Source organism: Nycticebus coucang, chromosome 8 (genome assembly GCF_027406575.1).
Source record: "Nycticebus coucang isolate mNycCou1 chromosome 8, mNycCou1.pri, whole genome shotgun sequence".
In the NCBI taxonomy this organism is placed as follows: domain Eukaryota; kingdom Metazoa; phylum Chordata; class Mammalia; order Primates; family Lorisidae; genus Nycticebus; species Nycticebus coucang.
The window spans coordinates 101,366,384-101,386,759 of NC_069787.1; the positions used below are offsets into that span (position 1 = coordinate 101,366,384).

Consider the following 20,376-nt stretch of genomic DNA (forward strand, 5'->3'; position numbering starts at 1 on the left):
TTTAATTTCTTCATTGACCCAGTGATTGTTCAGGAGCATGTTATTTAATTTTCATGTATTTTTAGTGTTAAAAGTTCCTCTTCTTCTTTTTTTTTTTGCAGTTTTTGGCTGGGGCTGGGTTTGAACCTGCCACCCTCCAGCATATGGGGCTGGTGTCCTACTCCTTTGAGCCACAGGTGCTGCCCCCAAAATTCTTCTTCTTATTGACTTTTAGTTTTATTTTATTATTGTCTGAGAAGATACTTGATATAATGTGGACTTTTAAAAATTTGTTGATACTTTTTTTGTGGCTTAACATATGGTCTGTCTTGGTGAATGTTCCATATGCTGAACAAAAATGTGTATTCTGCAGTTGTTGCATGAAATATTCTGTAAATGTCTGTCGGGTCCATATGGTCTGTACTGTAGATTAAGTCCAATGTTTCTTTGTTGATTTTCTATCTAGATGATCTGTCCTATGGTAAAAATAGGATGTTGAAGTCTCCAACTTTTATTGTATTAGGGCCTGTCTCTCTCTTTAGCTCCAGTAATATTTGCTTTATATATCTAGGTACTCTGATGTTGGGTGCATATGTATTTACAGTTGTAATATTCTTTTGGTGAAGGGAACCCTTTGTCTTTATTTTAATACCTTTTTTCTTTTTATGTATTTTACTTAAACTCTGTTTTTTCTGATATAAGTATAGCTACTCCTACACACTTCTGCTTTCCATTTACATAGAAATCCCTTCACTTTCAGTGTATGTGTGTTTTTATAGGTGAAGTGATTTTCTTATGGACTGCATATAGTTGAGTCTTTTTTTTTTTTTTAATCCATTCAGCTAGTCTGTATCTTTTAATTGGATAATTGAAACTGTGACTATGTACATTCAGGGTTGTTATTGATAGGTAAGGCATTAACTCTTGTCGTTTTGTTAATTGTTTTCTGATTGTCTTTTATATCCTTTGTTCATTTCTTTCTCTTTTATTATTTATCTTCCTCATTTGTGTATCTGCTCTACCACTGAATTCTATACTTTTGTGTGTTTTCATGATAGTAAATTTCACTCCTATGAGCATTTTTCATAAGGCTGGTCTAGTGGTGATGAATTTCTTCAGTTTTTTCTTGTCTGAGAACGACTTTATATCTCTTTTGTTTTTGAAAGATTGCTTTGCTGGTGTGGTATTCTTGGTTAATAGCTTCCCCCTCCACCCTCTTCTCTTTTAGCACTTTGAATATATTATCCTGTTCTTTCTTGGTCTATAAAGTTTCTGCTGAGAAATCTACTTGTCAGTCTGATGGGATTTCCATTTATACTTTATGTATTTCTCTTGCTGTTTATAGAATTTTTTTTTTACCTTTGATTTCTCATAGTTTGATTATAATGTACTTAGGAGAAGACCTTTTTTGGTAGAATCTGTTTGGGGATCTTTCAGCTGCTTATATGTGAATCTCTGTATCTCTTGTAAGACTTGGGACATTTTTAGCTATTATTTCATTAAATAGGTTTTCTGTGCTTTTGCCAATCCCTTCTCCTCCGGAATTCCTAGAATTCAAATATTTGGTTGCTTTATGGTCTCCTGTGTGTCATGTAGGCTTTCTTCATTCATTTTATCCTTTTTTATTTTTATTTATTTTTTTTTTTGGTCTGGGTTATTTTATTTATTTGTTTGTTTGTTTATTTATTTATTTATTTAAGACAGAGTCTTACTTGTTGGGTATCATAGCTCACAGCAACTTCAAACTCTTGGGCTCAAGTGATTCTCTTGTCTCAGCCTCCAGAGTGGCTGGAACTACAGGTGCCTGTCACAACACTCAGCTATTTTTAGAGATGAGGTTTGGCTCTTGCTCATGCTGGTCTGGAACTCATGAGCCACTGTGCCAGGCCCCTGACTGGGTTATTTTAAGACTTATCTTCAAGTTCAGAAATTGTTTGTTCCGCTTGATGTAGTCTATTGTTGAAGCTCTAAATTGTATTTTTTTTATTTCACTAATTGAATTCCTTACTTCTACAATTTCTGTTTGGTTCTGTTTTTGTGGTATCTGTCTCTTTGTTAACTTTCTTATTCAGATCATGAGTTGATTTCTTGGGTTATTTGTATTGTTTACCTGTGTTTTCTTATATTTCACTGAGTTTCTTTAATATTATTTTGATTATTAGTTTTTTTTTTTTTTTGGTATTTCATATGATTCTTTTTTGGGGGGGACTTATTACCAGAGAATTGCTGTATTCCTTTGCAGTTGTCATGTTTGCTTTTGTTTTCTCATTTCTTGTGTCCCTACATTGATACCTGCACATCTGGTGTAACAGTTGCTTCTTCCAGTTTTATGGATTGGCTTCTAATTTTAAGGATTTTCTTCCCCTTAGATATCTATAGTGTTAGTTGGGTAGGTTACTTTGACTTTGATTCTTAGTGGAGCAGTAGTATAGTCTGTACAAGATTTTTTCAGCTATAATCAGTGTCAGTTGTGTCTGCAGGTTCCTCAGTGACTTACAGTGAAGTTGTTAGTAGAGGCTGTGGCAAGGTTTTGCTGTGGAGAGGATGCCAGGCAGCTTGGTCTTCAGGTACCAATGATGGCAGTGGCAGGCAGAGTGGGAATGTCCTGTGGCCCCTGGGTTGTATGCATAGGCATTGGTGATGGTGAGCAGGGCGGATTGATCCTCAGGACCCCAGATGATGTGCATAGCCTCTGGTGGCGGCAGTGACAGAGAGTCGAGCCTCTCCTCAGGTCTGTAGATGGTGCATGTTGGTGCTAGCAGTGAGTGGAGTGGATCAGTCCCTAGGGCCCTGGACAATGTGGGTGGGCACCATTGGTGGTGGGGGGAAGGTCTTTCTTTAGGCCCCTAGATGGTGTACTTGTGTGCAAGTGGGAAGGGCAGGCCTGTGCCCAGGTCCCTGGTTAAGAGTTAAGTTTTCTTTGACCTTAAGCTTCTTACTACAGTTTAAAAAGCTTATCTGTGTTACACTTCTGACTATATTGTGCTTTGAGTACAGAAACAAAAGTGTTGAGCAAAAGCTAAGCTGTCATGGTTGTGGACAGATCTCTTTTTGGAGTGTTTATTTCACCTCAGCTCTGTGAAGTCAGATGGCTTGCATTGGTCTCTCTTTGAGGTTTCTATTATTAATAAACAAAAGTACAGATATTCTGTGATACTAAGAACAAGTGCTTCTTTTACAAAAGTATTTAAGCCTTAGTGGTAGCTCTCTGTGGCCATTTCTGGAAACTTCTTTGTACCTAACACATCTATGTCCACCACTGTTTTCACGTCTGCAGTATCCGGCATTTCCTGAAACTTGGAAGGACATCAGTAAGTTTATAGTAATAAGGTAGCTTGCAGTAAGTTTCTAACATAAGGTCAGAAGAAATAGTTGAAATAAATCTGGCTCAGGGATGAATTTCTTGACGCCACTCTTAAACTTGTATTATTATTTTCATGCATGATAGCCAGCTTTCTTCTAAAGCTTTTTATTTTGGCTAGATGAGCATGTGACATATAGGCTTATCTATATTCTTCCAGAAAGCTTCCCTAAAGTATTATAGAAGTGCTAGTTATTTGTGGAAGTCTTACTCTTACAGGCTAAACTTACAATATCAATCTTGTGGTTAACCAAATGACTTGGGCTTTAGATTGGCCATCAGTGGTTCTCAACCTTCCTAATGCCACAATGTATTTTCATTGTTAAAAAGGGGTTGCGACCCACAGGTTGAGAACCACTGCATTAGATGAAGACGGGATAAGTAATCATATTAATATGAGTATTAAAAGCAAAATTTCAGGCATCCCCTTCTTTGCTTCTGGTAATTTATTAGTTGACATTGTTGTATTGCAGGTAGGTTTACATCTACTATGTTTTCATAAGAAAGATGAAAAGCCAGTTGGGCATGTGTTCTGTGTTCTTAATGATCTATTCTTTTTTTTATAGGGGATTTTTGACATCCTGTGAAGCAGAACTACAGGAGCTCATGAAACAGATTGACATCATGGTGGCTCATAAAAAATCTGAATGGGAAGATCAGACTCATGCTCTAGAGGCTTGCTTGGACATTCGAGACCGGGAACTTAAGACCCTTAGGACTCACTTGGATGTGAAACACAAAGAAGTAAAGCAATTTGATTTAGTCTTCTTTTTAGTATCTTGATCTTTTATGTTTTTTAAATATTTGTTGCAGAAAAGCATTTGTATGCTAATTAGTTTCTTTTTTGCAAAACTTCTTTAAGAAGATGTAAAAGGGTACTTCACGATATTTGTGTATCCTTCATAATATTACCTGTCCATGTTAACATTTACTGAGTTTTAGTGGGAGTTGTTTTTGGCTTCACCATGTGGCTAGTGTAAAAAACAAAGTTGAGTCCCAAATTTAATGATTTACTTTTTTTAGTTTGATTTAAAACAAAATAAAGAGAATCCTTTTAAAAAATCATACTTGGGCGGTGCCTGTGGCTTAAAGGAGTAGGGCACCGGCCTCATATGCCAGAGGTGGTGGAGTCAAACCCAGCCACAGCCAAAAACTGCAAAAAATAAAATAAAATAAATAAATAAAAATATTAAAAAAAATAAAAAATCATACTTACCCTTGTCAAAAATTAGGGGAAAAGAAAAAAGAGGAAAATAAAAATTAACTTATAATCCTACCACCCATTGATTGGTGATTTGGGAAAAAGTTTAATAATATTTGCTGATTACTTTCTCATAATTTAGCTGGTACAGTAGGAGGAGGTACACTGACTATTGGAAAGAAATAAGAAAACATTTGTAAATACAAGAGTTGCCTCTAAATTTCTGGTATGAATTTCAATCTCAGAAGGCTTAGAAGAATAGTAGGAAAACAGTGGTCCCAAGCTCCACTATTAAGACCTTTGCTACCAGTAAGATGATCACTCAATGAAGGCTGTCATCAGCTTATTCACTTACCTTTCCATGAGTGGTGCACACTGAAGTTGTGATTTGGTTGAGAAAACTTAGTAAGTATAATTCAGATTTGTTTTATGTAACAAGAAAGGGTAAGGCTTGGTAAAAATGTTTTTATGTTTATCAAGAAAATCTCTCAATGGTTGGCCATTTGCAGTATGGTCAAAGTGGTAGATGGTAACATAGACTATAGCAAAATTTTCTATTAATGCTGTTTGCTAAATTGCAGTTTATTTTAAAACACGGTAGACCTTTGGGAATATATTTTAAAATTACACCTCTTGCAGGCCTCGTACCCGTAGCTCAGTGGTTAGGGTGCCGGCTACCATACACTGGGGCTGGCAGGCTTAAACCCAGCCTGGCCCAGCTAAACAACGACAACTACAACAACAAAAAAAATAGCTGGGCGTTGTGGTGGACGCCTGTAGTCCCAGCTACTTGGGAGGCTGAGGCTAGAGAAACGCTTAAACCCAAGAGTTTGAGGTTGCTGTGAGCTGTGACACTGTGGCACTCCACCCAGGGCGACATAGTGAGACTGTCTCTTAAAAAAAAATAAATAAATAAATTACACCTCATGCAAAGATATAGAAAGTGATGAAAAATATACTGAATGATGACCATATTTGACATTTTAAAAGTCATAATTTAGACAGGATTAATTCCTTTTCTGGTAAGCTTCTTTAGTGCTTCTTTGTTTCTCCTAAAGCAAAACCAAAGTAGTTCTGATTAGTACCTTGAAGTGAAATTGATTTTCTGGTTAAAAAAATCACATAGGTAGATATTTAGGTTGTTTATTTTGTTAAAAATCCATTAAAGAAATCCTTGTGTTTGTGATTTTGAGTTAGTCACTTTGATCCTAAGTTCGTACTTATTTCTGTGGCTGAATTTTGATGTCAGAGTCATTATTGTTATTACTTAATGCCTTAAGGAGAAATAGAGATTGAATGGATAAGTACCCTAGTGAGGATTTGAGTATTACAAGTTTGAAATACCTGGAAGCATATAAGAAATTTAGAATTGCTGCTGTCTGGTTCATTTTTTTGTTTCATTGATTGGGCTGCTGAAAGTAGATTAAGTTTGTAGAAGTAATGTATGTGTAATACATTTACCAAACACTAATAATGGGAATCTCTATTTCATAGAGTTTGTGAAATTGTGTTGCATTAAAATACTTCTTTCAAGTGTGGGTTACAGGATGTTCATAATATGATTTGAACAGTATATGATAGAAGAAATAACTAATAAGGCTTTAAGTTTTTGTTATTTTTCTTTGTTTCAAAGATACAGGCCTAGAAGCAGTTAATCCTATGGTATAAACACTGCTACTCAAATGACAGGTCCACAATGAAGTAAAATGCTAGTGCCAGAATGTAAATCAGTACATTACATATGTCTTTTACTGAGAAAGTTTTGCTGTGTAAGAATGTCATTTGCACTAATAGTGTGTTTCATGACATAATTCAGGGGTGTCCAACCTTTTTTTTTTTTTTCCCCCCTCTGCCACACATTGGAAGAATAAGAATTATCTTGGGTCACATATTAAATACACAGACACTAAGGAAAGCTGACCGAAAAGAAAAAGAAAAAAGGTCCACATGTTTTTTGTGATATCTAACACCACAGATAAGCAAAAAAGTCCTCAAGAAAGCAACATGCACCAGTGGGCCACAGGTTAGACACCCAAGCTAGTAGATTTACATTCTACCTTAAGCTTCTTACCCTGTATTGCTGTTTGTGATCAGCTCCATCCTGCCTGCAGATCTTACTTACACTTAAGAGTATAAATGACTTATTTTAGAAGTTACTGCTTTATGTGTTTTCTGATTACAATATTGATATTGGGTTGGTTTTAAAGGATATTTTTGCTGCTGTTATCTTCTAACTTCATATACAGGAGCTTGACCTAATGAAATGAGTGAGGAGTTTATAATTATTCTAGGAGTTCAGGGTTGGTTAAACATTTATAAATCAGTGTAACTTGCCACACCTTCAGAGAAGAAACCCATAATTATCTCAAACAATCCAGGAAAGGAATTTAATAAAATTCAGTTATCTATTCATGATAAAATTTTTAAAATCTCTTAACAAACTAGGAATACAAGGGAACATCCTTAATCTGAGAAAAGGGTATATAAGAAACATACAGCAAGTTAACAATTCATGTAAAATATTAAAAGCTTTCCTTCAGAGGTTGAGAATGAGACAGGATGTTCTGTATCAATACTTTTTTTATCTTTATAATAGAGATTTAGCCAGTACAATAAAGCAAGAAAAATAAATAAAAGATGGAAAGATTAGAAAGGAAGCAAAACCACTGTAGTAACTAGTACTTGATTTGTTTGTGTATATAAAAAATCCAAAGAATTTACAAACTATTAGAATTAATAAATGAATGTAGTAGGATTGTTGAATTCAAGGTTAATATACAAAAATTTATTACATTCTTCATACCAGCAAAAAAGCAATTAAAAATGAAATTTAAAAAATTATTGACAAGAGTATCAAAAAAAGCACAAAATACAGTGAATCCAATGAAAGAGATCTAAACCTTCCCACAGCTCTAAATGAGGGAGAGGAATTAAAAACTGTAGTAAATGGAAGGATACAGTGTTCATGGATAGATTCAATATTTTAAAGGTATTATTACCTACAAATTTCTCCAAAATTGATCTGTGCATTCAGTGTTACTTTATTCAGAACTCTAGTGTGTGTATATATATATATATATTTTTTTTTTTTTGTAGAGACAGAGTCTCACTTTATGGCCCTCTATAGAGTGCCGTGGCCTCACACAGCTCACAGCCTCACACAGCTCACAGCAACCTCCAACTCCTGGGCTTAAGTGATTCTCTTGCCTCAGCCTCCTGAGCAGCTGGGACTACAGGCACCCGCCACAACGCCTGGCTATTTTTTGGTTGCAGTTTGGCCGGGGCTGGGTTTGAACCCGCCACCCTCGGTATATGGGGCCGGCGCCTTACCGACTGAGCCACAGGCGCCGCCCTCTAGTATATTTTTTAAATGAATATTAACAGTGTTATTTTATTCAGAACTCTAGTATACTTTTAAATGAATACAGTTGATTCGCAAATGTATAAGGAAGTAGCCAAGACAATTTTTGTTTTTTTTTTAAGATGGAGTCTCACTTCATTGCCCTGGGTAGAATGTCATGGCGTCATTGTAGCTCACAACAGCCTCAAACTCTTGGGCTCAAGTGATCCTCTTTGCCTCAGCCTTCCCAGCTAGGAGGACAGTTGCACACCACAACACAGCAACTATTTTTTTTCTGTTTTTAGTAGAGATGGGATCTCGATCTTACTCAGGTTGGTCTTGAATTCTTGAGCTCAAGTGATTCACCTGCCCTGGCCTCCCAGAGTTTTAGGATTACAGGCATGAACCACTGTACCCTGTCAGCCAAGACAATGTTGATGAAGAGGAATTAAGTTGGAGGACTTAGAGTACTAGACAACAAGATTTATTACAAACGATATTATGACAATATGATGTTTTTGCATGGACAGAAAAAGACCAGTGAAATGGGGCAAAGAGTGTCATAACAGAAATCCTACATATATGAACAATTGATTAATAACTAGATGTCACTGAAAGGTGGTGAGGAGTCTTTTTCAGTACGTGGCAGTGGATCAACTGAATAATAGTATGAGAAAAAAGGAAAGATTTTGACTTTCAGTTTTACACTATATACCAAATTTAATTCTAGATAGATTACAAATTTAAATGTGAAATGCTTAAAAATATTCAGAAGATGGCTCGGTGCCTGTCTGTGGCTCAAGCGGTTAAGGCGCCAGCCTTATACACCAGAGGTGGCGGGTTCAAATCCAGCCCTGGCCTGCCAAACAACAGTGACAACTACAACCAAAAAATAGCCGGGCGTTGTGGCAGATGCCTGTTAGTCCCAGCTACTTGGGATGCTGAGGCAAGAGAATCACTTAAGCCCAGGAGTTGGAGGTTGCTGTGAGCTGTGACGCTGTGGCACTCTACCCAGGGCTACAGCTTGAGGCTCTGTCTCAAAAAAAAAAAAAAAAAAAAAAATTTTTTTTTTCCTGACTAGAGAAATTGGCAAAAGACTTAAATAGGTATTTCACAAAAGAAGATATAAAAATGGCCAGGAAACATGTGAAAAGGTACTCAGTTTCACTGATTACTAGAAAAATGCAAATTATTATAAAATCATTGAGCTACATTTTTCTGTGTATTTCCTTTCAACTTAAGTTTACTAAAAAATAAAGTGACAGTCTATTCCCATTCGGTTCAAAATATGCATTTTGTTTATTTTTTTGTGTGGGTATTCTGGATTCTTCTCCTTTGGACCTGGAAAAGTATGGAAATGATTATTGATAAGGGTGAACTCGTCAGTGTTAGATAATTTAATATGCTTGCTTTCAGCCTTATACACTAAAACTTTTTTATCTTTTTTTTTTTTTTGAGACAGTCTCAGTATGTCATCCTTGGCAGAGTGCTGTGATGTCACAGCTCACAGCAACCTCAAACTCTTGAGCTTAAGTGATCCTCTTGCCTCAGCCTCCCAAGTATCTGGGACTACAGGCACCTGCCACAATGCCTGGCTATTTCTTTGTTGTAGTTATTGTTACTGTTTAGCAGACTCTGTTCAGGTTTGAACCTGCCAGCCCCGTGTATGTGGTTGGTGACCTAACCACTGAGCTGCAGGCACTGAGCTAAAATTTCTTTATCTTTTCATACTTTTTTTACTTATTAGTTTATTTCTTTTTATAGTAAGATATTCTGTAACAGGCATAATTTTTTGATTTTCTTTTCTGTTAGTTTTATTTTTATTCTAGAACTCCTGTAGTGGGAAGTACTAGAAGACCTGTGAACTTTTTGGTCCTGTTATCTTCATTAGCAGTTAATATTCTTACTTTCATTTACTTATCAGTGACTTGTTGTAAGAATCAGTAGTACAGGGCAGTGCCTGTGGCTCAGTGAGTATGGCGCTAGCCCCATATGCCGAGGGTGGTGTGTTCAAACCCAGCCCTGGCCAAACTGCAACAACAAAAAAATAGCCAGGTGTTGTGGCAGGCGCCTGTAGTCCCAGCTGCTTGGGTGGCTGAGGCAAAAAATTGCGTAAGCCCAAGAGTTAGAGGTTGCTGTGAGCAGTGTGACATCATGGCACTCTACCTGACGGCGGTACAGTGAGACTCTGTCTCTACAAAAAAAAAAAAAAAAAAAGAATCAGTAGTACAATTAATTAGAACTCAAAGCTTGCACTTTTCCCTTGCAGTATTAATCATGTTTAGGGAGGGACGTGCGCATACACATGCATGTGTATGGTGATGTTTGTGAATAGTAAATATGTACTTTTTTTCTTGGTATCTTTATTAGGCACAATGGTTAGTAAATACTGGTGTGTTTTGTCTTCAAAAAGCAGCATACACCTGGATCTATTTTCAGGGTAATCTGCTTCCCTCTTTCTTTTGTTTTTGCTAAAAGCTATTGCTCATTTCTACGATCATTATACTTCTACCTCCTTTCTAATTTTATACCTTCTTTCTAGCAGGTTCTGGGCTAAGAAATAAGAATAATTAAGACTTGTGTTAAACAGATGAATCCTCAAGATTTTTTATCAAGTGGGTGGTCTTAGTATCAGTCTTATTCTTTTCTTAAGACTGTCTTTTCTTGCAAAAAGCCATAACCATTGGGGAAAATTTAGAAAAGAATATAATAAAGTATGATGAAAAAGTAGTATAATCCATAATACTGCAAATCACGGTTAATCTATGTTCACATTTGATATACTTTCTTTTTTTTCTTTTTTTTTGTAGAGACAGAGTTTTCACTTTATTGCCCTCGGTAGAGTGCCGTGGCATCACACAGCTCACAGCAACCTCCAACTCCTGGGCTTAGGCGATTCTCCTGCCTCAGCCTCCCAAGTAGTTGGGACTACAGGCGCCCACCACAACGCCCGGCTATTTTTTTGTTGCAGTTTGGCCGGGGCTGGGTTTGAACCCGCCACCCTCTGGCATATGGGGCCAGCGCCCTGCTCACTGAGCCACAGGCACCACCCGCATTTGATACACTTTCTTTAAGCCATGTATGCTTACTTAATGTAAAAATACTCCACAAAGTTGAGATTTTATCGTTTCTATATTCTTCTGGGTTTTTGTTTTGATTTGTTTTGTTTTTTTCCAAGACAAAATCTTGCTTTGTCACCCTGGGTAGAGTGCCATGGCATCATTATAGCGCAAAGCAACCTCAAACTCTTGGGCTCAAGCAGTCCTCTTGCCTCTGCCTTCCAAGTAGCTGGGACTATAGGCATGCACCATTATGCCTAGCTATTTTTTTTTCTTCTATTTTTAGTTGCTCAGGTTATTCTTTTTTTTTTTTTTTTTTTTTTTTTTAAGAGACAGAGTCTCACTTTATTGCTCTCAGTAGAGTGCTGTAGCATCACAGCTCACAGCATCTCCAACTCCTGGGGCTTAGGTGATTCTGTTGCTTCAGCCTCTCGAGTAACTGGGACTACAGGTGCCCACCAGAATGCCCAGTTATTTTTTTGTTGCAGTTTGGCCCAGCTATTTTTTTGTTGTAGTTTGGCCAGGCTGGGTTTGAACCCAACGCCCTCGGTATATGGGGCCAGTGCCCTACCCACTGAGCCATGGGTGCCGCCCTGCTCAGGTTATTCTTGACCTCCTGATGTCAAGCAGTCAATTCTCCTTGGCCTCCTAGAGTGCTAGGATTACAGGTGTGAGCCACTGCTCCCTGGCCTTTTCTTCAGTTTTTTAAATGTTAAGTATTTTGATACATACTAATGTTTACATATTTTCATTCATTCAACAGTTCCTTTATTTTTAAACATTTAGATATTTTCCATTTTTTTTCAGTTTTTACAAAAAAATTCTCTGTTGGCAAATTTTTAACATCTACAGTTATTTTCTTTACATGGATCCTTAAAAGTAGAGTTTACTAGGTCAAGGAAAAGTATATATTTGAGAGTTTTAATATAAACTCCATATTGCGTTCTAGAGAGGCCTTTGTGCTTTCCCTTTCTCTAAACATTGTGGGGCCCTGATTCCAAGTAATTTACTCATATGAGTCTTTTTTTTTTTTTAATTTGATAAACATAATATGCTATTGGATTTTTAATTTCCCTCTGATTACTAAGCTTTTGTTCATGTGTTCATTGGGCATTTTTAGTATTTTTCTGGGAATTGTTTCTGTTCTCGGGTTATTTTTCTATTGAGGGCTTAATAATTTTTAAAAATTTGATTTGTAAGAGTTTTTTACATACCAAAAGTTAAAAGCTCTTTGTTTTTCTTTTGGTAAATGTTTTTCTTAGTTTATTTACCTTTTAATTTTCTTAATTGGGTTATATAAATAAAGAAGTTTTATATTTTTGCATAGTCAAATTCTTCATTTTAAAGTGACTTTTTCATGAGTTCTAAGCTCAGAAGCTGTTTCCCATTTAGTCAGTAAACATTCACTTAGATTTTTTTTTTTTTTTTTTTTTGGTAGAGACAGAGTCTCACTGTACCGCCCTCAGGTAGAGTACCGTGGCGTCACACGGCTCACAGCAACCTCTTAACTCTTGGGCTTACGCGATTCTCTTGCCTCAGCCTCCCGAGCAGCTGGGACTACAGGCGCGCGCCACAACGCCCGGCTATTTTTTGGTTGCAGTTTGGCCAGGGCTGGGTTTGAACCCGCTACCCTCGGCATATGGGGCTGGCGCCCTACTCACTGAGCCACAGGCGCCGCCCCACTTAGATATTTTTTTTAAAGTAGAATTTTTTTCTCTTCCATTTTATTGGCTATATTTAGCCTCTTCTCTAGTTTGAACTTTAGAATCACTTTGTCAAGTTCCAAAAAAATAGAAAGTCCTACTAGAATTATTTATTAGAATGCATTAACTCCTTATTCTTATACGTTTATTTCTAGGACTTAAAAAAAAAAAAAAAACCTACCATTCTTTATTGTGATTGAGATTACTACTTCCTGTTCCCTGTTCTCCCTTTTTCTTCCTACTTATCAATAGATCAACAGAAATACTGCTGGATGCTTATGGAGGTGAGGGCCTTGCATGAAATAACTGTGATTGGTATCAAATCATTGAAAAATGGGCTAGGATAATTTCCTTACTCTGGTTAATGGAACTGGTTTCTCTGAAGTTGAGTAAATGGTAAATAACGCAGGTACAAACTTCCTATTGTCTTTCTGTCTGACATTACTATTCTGCACTTTGAAATTATTCTTGAAGGGGGAGGATGGGTGGAGGGATGGTGATTGGTGGGATTACACCTGCGGTGCATCTTACAAGGGTACATGTGAAACTTAGTAAATGTAGAATATAAATGTCTTAACACAATAACTAAGAAAATGCCAGGAAGGCTATGTTAACCAGTGTGATGAAAATGTGTCAAACGGTCTATAAAACCAGTGTATGGTGCCCCATATACTGCATACCCCATATACCCCATTGCATTAATGTACACAGCTATAATTTAAGTAAAAAAAATTAAAAAAATGATTCTTGAAGTTTCCTAGATTTTATAAAGATTCTTTAAAGGTTCTTAAAACTTTATATTTCTTCAGTTTTTTCATGAGGTTTTTGTTTTTATGAAAAAGGTTGGGTGGGATAACTCAGACACAGGGAGAGTTTTCATCTAAACTTAGAAATTCTAAAACTAATTGTTCTCTGTTTTTTGACAGTGTTATGGATTATTGAATAACTAGTACTTGACTTCCTGAGAGGTGGTGTATTAAAATACATGTTCATATAAGAATTTACAAATAAGTACAGAGGTTATTTCCTATTTTTATGTTTCAGGGTTGTTGTGTCAATGCTAATAATGAAAAATACTACCACCTATCTGCTTTTAGATCGAAATGTTGCAGCAGCAGAGAGAAGAACATGAAAAAACCAAGGAAAAGATGACCATGGAGTATAAGCAGGAGTTAATGAAACTACATGAAGAAGTGAGATTGTAGTTCTGTTAGATGTTGGGTAGTTCTCTCTCCTTCATGCTTGACAATTTTGTTAATGAGAACCAGTTTCTAATTTGTAAAGTGGAAAGCACATATTCCACATAGGGGAGTGGAAATCTGTTCTCTATTCTTTACTCTAGGCAAAGAGTCTTGCCTAATTATATGCCTGATACTACCTAGAATGGAGATTCTAAAATATGTTTCTTGGTTGAATACTTGAGAATAATAGAGCTATTTTTGTATAATACTATAGAATATTGATACCAAAAATATGTTTAATATTTTAATTTGCATAAGTTAATTTCAAATAATGGTGGATCCCAAGATTTAAGAAGCATTTGGGGATAAGTAAGAAAAGCAAGAAAATTCTATTCATTAACTTAATTTTATTTTTTAGATTTGGAAAAAACTGCTTTTATTTTGATTTAATTCCAAAGTACTCTTCTCCTGTTTACTGAGTATCTGTCTCACAGGAGTATACCTTGAGAACCAGAGGCTTAGAGCAAAGAAAAAGAGTTTTAATTTGATTTTATTGTGGTGGGGATCTTTAAGTACAAGGCTATTATAATAAAAACTAAGTATTGTTTAAAATTATCTTTTATATTTTCTTTGAATATATTTCTTTGCTAATGTTCATTTTTCATATGTAATATTTAGTTTGGAAATCTAATGTGTTCTCAATCCTCTTCAGTAGTACTGGTTAGCACTGCTTTTGCATTCATGAAACCAATTTGTCCTACCACAACTATTTACAAAGTCTCAAATTTTAAGTATAGAAGTAACTGTCTCTACAGTTAGGAAGACTGAAGAGAAGTTATGAAAAGCTGCAGAAAAAGCAAATAAGGGAATTCAGAGAGAACACCAAAAATCCCGGGGAAGATCAATTTGAAATTGAGAGGTTAACTGGAAAAATAGAGGTATGTTCATAGTAATAATTTGTTCCTAGTGATTGTCAGTTTTCATGTAGGAAAAGGCTATTTCAAATGGTGCTATTTCCTAAAACCAATTTTCTACCCTGTCTGGGACTGCCACTGAGCTATTTTAAAGGTGGAGGGGCTAATCCACTGTACATAATCTGGTTCCCTGGGGTTAATGGGATTACTATCTATCCATAGTTCTCAACAGGGCAATACTACCTTTAGAAGGCATTTGCAAATGTATGGAGGCATTTTTTTGCTTATCAAAATGACTGTGCTTAAAACTGGCGTTTAGAGGATAGGAACCAGGCACACTAAACATGCCTGGGCCTAATCCACACGGGAAGGATTGTTGTACCCCACAGGCCAGTATCCCTCATTGCAAAACATTGACTGGCAGTTACTGCCTGTCCTTGCTCTTGTCTTATTCCTTGTTTTACCTCAAGCACCTAAGAGAGTAAGGGCTTAATAAACATTGAACATACATGGCACTTTTTGTACAGAGTATCCTGCATATCAGATTGTTTATCCTTAGTTCCCATTTAGATATAGTAAGTCACGCATCTTCCTCTTTGGTGACCTTGTTTTCATTAAGACTGAGAAACTCCATGATCATTATATATGTTGAGGACTTAGGGGGAGGTAGTGAACTAATGTGCCAAGATTAGATGGAGGAGCAGCATAAGACTAGTATTCCCTTTCTCTGTCTTTGCCATTATTTTTCAGTGTACAAAAGAACCCCCAAGCTGCTTTTAGGCTCTCAGAAATTCTGACTTAGTAATATGGCATGGCACCTACAGAATCTGCATTTTATTCAGCTTCCCTGGCTGATTCTAATTTGAGAAACATTGTTCGGCATCTTTGTGTGATTACTTGTAAGCTTAATATTCTGGACAACCTGTCACACAGATGACAATGTATTTTTAGTACTTAAAAATGTAATTTTTATATTTAATTCTTTCATATATCAATATTTTTATACATTTGAAGAGCACAGAATCAAGGGACTATCCAGATAACTGCCTTTCTAGCCTTTCTCAGTGATAACGTTTTCTCTCCCAAACCCTCTGTATCCTTCTTGCTACTTCCTGACCATTCTCTGTTCTTTCTATGTTAAAAGCCCCATCTTTGATTTTCATGTCATCAGCCTATAGCACCAACCAATGTACATAACTAGAGCAGTCATATTCTGATCCCTGGGTTACTTCCCGGGCTCAGAGATTGCAGCTCCCACCTCATTGTCACTCTGTTCACCATTAGTTTTAACCTTGACTTTGAGGAGTTCTGCATTCACCAGGATGGTGCTTATAGTACTCTGACCCCTGAGTTTCATGGTCATAGATACTCTGATCTCCTCCCTGTCTTGCCTACTTGCTTCCATTGCCATTCTTTAGCTCGTGTCATTAGCATTATTTACATCCTCTCTAGAGTCACATTTTTAAATATCTGACTCTACCACCCGTCTTTTTAGCTTAGTCCTTCTAAGAACTAAGTCTTTTGACTTTCAATAATCATTATCCCTTAAAGTGATTGAATTCTGCCACCTTTTCCCGGGTCCTTATCTGCCACGTGTCCTCATTTAACAGTCCTTATACAGCTTAAATTCTGTAGTTACATTCCTTACTTTGCCCTTGTTCCTCTCTTGCTTCATCCTATTTGCTTGGCAAAACCACAACTACCATTAAGTCTCCCTTTCTGCCCACTGTCTAACTGCTGTATGTAGCTTGAGACAAATGTAACCATACTGGCTGACCTCATTTTAAATTCACAGTCACTAACCTCAGATGGGTCCTATTGCTACCCAGGATCATATTGTATTTCCTCTCAATCACCTTCTTTCCACAGTAACTGTTTTGTACTTCCTCCCCCCCAACCCCCCAAACCCTCAATAGTTTTCCCCACATCCTCACCTGTGGATGATATCTTACTTTCTGTTTAGATTTCTAACTCTGCGCCTACCCCCACCTATCTGTATGTGTGCCCCATTACCCTGCCTTCTCTCCTGAAGGAGCTATCCAGGTCCTCCCCACCTGCTATCCTCTAGCAATTCTCCTTCTCCTTTCTGCATCCTCAGTGTTTTACTCCTTATTGGATATTTTTTACCAGCACATGTATTTCTCCCCTCTTAAATATTCTCTCTTGACATCTCTCTTATGCCCCATTTTTCTCCTTTGTTTTATAAGTAAATCACTTCAGGCATCTATACTTGTCTCCAACTCCTCTTGTCCCATTTTTCTTGTACCCACTTAGTCCCCTTATATTACAGAAACTGTTTACACGGGTGTCACCGGTGACCTCTGCGTTCTTAAAGTTTTCAGGCTGGTCCTTACCTTCCTCATCCTGTGTGCGGCATTGTATCTATCTGGTCCTCCCCTCCCTAAAACACTTACTTGATTGGCTTGAGAAAAATCACATTTCCCTCGTTTTTGTCCTATGTTATTAGCTACTTTTTCTCGATCTTTTTTGCTCCCCAAACTTTTAACATTGTTTGAAATGAATACTCTAGGATTGTGCCATGGGACTTTTGTTTTTCTTTATCTGAGCTCATTCCCCTGGTGATTTCATTCAGTTGTATAGCTAGCTTTGACACTGTGTATACATTGACAGTTCCCAAATTTATGTATTTAACACGACCTCTCCTCCTTGTTTACTGAATAACTTTCAAATGCCTGTTTTACCTCTTCAGTATAATGTCTAAAACTACCAAACTTAACGTGTTCAAAATAAAGGCCTGTAGCTCAGTGGTTAGGGCGCTGGCCGCATGTTCAGGGGCTGGTGGGTTCCAACCCAGCTTGGGCTTGCTAAACAAACAAACAAACAAAATGGCTGGGTGTTGTGGTGGGCACCTGTAGTCCCAGCTACTAGGGAGGCTGAGGCAAGGGAATCCTTGAGCCTAGGAGTTTGAGGTTGCTGAGAGCTATGAGGCCATGCATTCTACCTAGGTCGACAAAGTGAGTCTCTGTCTCAATTAAAAAAAAAAGTCCTGACTTTGTCCTCCCCATCTTACACCAATTCCTATTTCAGTTGATGGCTGCTCCATCTCTCAGTTTGCTTATGCTCGAAACCTTGGAGTCAATAGCCGGTGTTGTGGCAGGCACCCGTAGTCCCACCTACTAAAGAGGCAGAGGCAAGAGAATCGCTTAAGCCTAAGAGTTTGAAGTTGCTGTGAGCGATTTGACACCAAGGCACTCTAACGAGGGCAGGGGACAAAAGGAAGACTGTGTCTCAGAAACAAACAAACCTTAGAGTCATCCTTGATTTCTCTTTTCTCAACACAATAGCCAGAATGCTTCTGTTGTAATGTAAATCAAATCGTGTCACCTCCTGTGCAAAAACCTTCAGGTAGCTTCTCTTAAAAGCCAGAGTTATCCTAATGACTTACATGATCTCACCCACAGGTAACTCTGACCTTAACTCTTTTTATTTTCCTTTCACTCCCTTTTCCTTCACCAGCCTTCTTGCTCATCCTTAAAACACACCAGGATACAACTACTTCAAGGCTATTCCTTCTGCCCAGAATAGTATAACTTCATTCCCATCTCCCTGGTGTTTACTTAAATGTTATTTACTCAGTCTGGTGATCCCTTTTAAAAATTGCAACCCCCAAATTAGCTGGATGTGGTGGTACACACCTATAGTCCCAGCTACTCTGGACTGAGGTGGGAGGATTGCTTGAACCAAGGTTCAAGGTTGCCGTGACCAGCAACCAATCCTGGGTAATGGAGTGAGACCTTTGTTTAAACCTTGTCAAAAAAAAAATTGCAGCCCCAACTTTGAGCACTCCATGATCTATTTTCTCTAAAATACACATTACCATCTAATGTGCTACATATAATGAATGTGTTATCTATTGCCATCCAACCAAGTGGGGCTAGGATTTTTGTTTTACCAAATATTGTTTCCCCAATACCTAAAGCAGCACCTGGCATACATAGTAGAGCGATTGACTGAATGGCTGAATGAATATTAGAAATCTGGTTAACAGCGATCATCCTAGGGAGCATAAGACTTCTGGAGGTGAGGGTCCTAGACAGTGATAGAAAGATGGAGTTTCCTTTCTCTTTGATTTGCTCTCTTTTATAAATATTTGGCTCATTTTTTTAATCATACAATTTGAAATTATTGTTGATCCATCATTAATTTTGAACAGTTTGGGTTTAGGCTATAGGTATCTGTTAAACTCTAGTATAGATTTTCCTGTTATTCAAACCTTTGTAGTTCTGTGAGAGTATAAATAATAATTTAGATATCAAAGTAAGATTTGGGCTACCAAAAATTAAATTTTATAATTTGTTCAGTTCCTGGGTCTAGATATCTAAAATTTGGATAATGAAGGATATCTGTAATCAGACTTTGGAATTTTAGTTATCTTAGCATCCGTTTTCTGAAAAATCACTAGAAAATTTTAACAACCCTTAGGTGGCAGCAAAGCGATGCAAATTGTCGTGAATCCTGTATTTAGCAATCTTTGTTTCGTGTTTGTACTCTTCACCATTAGGGTGTTAAATTTAGACAGACAGATATCCAGGGGCACAGTGGGTGAGGAGCTGAGTATTACACTACAGTTCTGTCAGCTAAGTGAGTAATGGGGCTCCTGCTGTGGAGAAAGGTGCCAGTGTATCCAGGGACCTGGGGAAAAATTAAAGTCGAAATGGGTCTGGGAAGGAGTGACTGCGAGGAGGTGCACTTTTGGAAGTTAAGTACTATAATTGCCTCCTCAGGAATTTCGTCAGAAATCTCTGGACTGGGAGAAACAACGCTTGATTTATCAGCAACAGGTATCTTCTCTGGAGGCACAAAGGAAGGCTCTGGCTGAACAGTCAGAGATAATTCAGGTAGGCTTAAGATGTTTTAAAATAATGAGAAGCAGACAGGTTTTGATCAAATTTTATTACCTTAATGCAACCTCCTGGTGCCATTTAGCCTCTTTCAGCTTCTCACTACCAACTCTGATCTCTTTCTTGTGTAGGCAGCCTTTCCTCCTCTAAGTATGAACGTCTCCTCTGCAGCATCTAGACATATCTCCTCCCTGCCTTGCACACATGCACTCGCTCTTCTCCCCAGGCGCACGTCCTCTGCCTGCTTGTTCCTGGCTGGCCGGCTTCTTTCTCACTGGCTCACTCACTCTCCATCTTGCCCACTCTGTGCTCAATCCATGTTCGCTCCGCTGATCTTGGTGTCCAGCTGTCTCTTTCCCCTCCTCCCGCTCTCCCCCACTCCCACCCTGTCTCTGGGTCTCCTTTTCCATGTTCCTGGGTCTTTGGCTCTACTTCTGTGCATGCCTTACTGCGTCTCTGTGATGGCCGGCGAAGGTACTGGGCTGAGGTGCCTTAGCTGGGGAGCTCCACTTCATCTGCCTGTTTGGTCACACATACTGAGAAGTTACGCTGCACTGATACACATGCTAAGAAAAGTAGTGTTTTTGTGGTAACAGAAACACTTTTTTTGAGCACTAGTAGAAAGTTTTCTTCTAGTAGCTTAAGCAAAAACAAAAAATAGACACCTAATTTAGGAATGTGTTTTCTTAGAACATAGTCAGCTTGTTTGCTTTTTCAATTAGAATGAAGAACATAAAGGAAAATGAACGTAGGCGAAATGAATATTGTGATCTTCT

At 37.7% G+C, this 20,376-nt stretch overlaps 1 protein-coding gene across 7 annotated transcripts in view; it reads left to right on the plus strand.

Moving 5' to 3' along the window:
* The window catches only part of CEP63 (centrosomal protein 63), a 65,708-nt gene that overhangs the window by 15,702 nt on the left and 29,630 nt on the right, over positions 1-20,376 (plus strand). For all 7 annotated transcript variants that reach the window (XM_053599258.1, XM_053599260.1, XM_053599259.1 and 4 more), the window contains 4 exons: positions 3,907-4,084; positions 13,741-13,836; positions 14,640-14,762; positions 19,484-19,597. In XM_053599258.1, the coding sequence (XP_053455233.1) occupies positions 3,907-4,084; positions 13,741-13,836; positions 14,640-14,762; positions 19,484-19,597 (511 nt within the window). The remainder of the gene's footprint in view (positions 1-3,906; positions 4,085-13,740; positions 13,837-14,639; positions 14,763-19,483; positions 19,598-20,376) is intronic.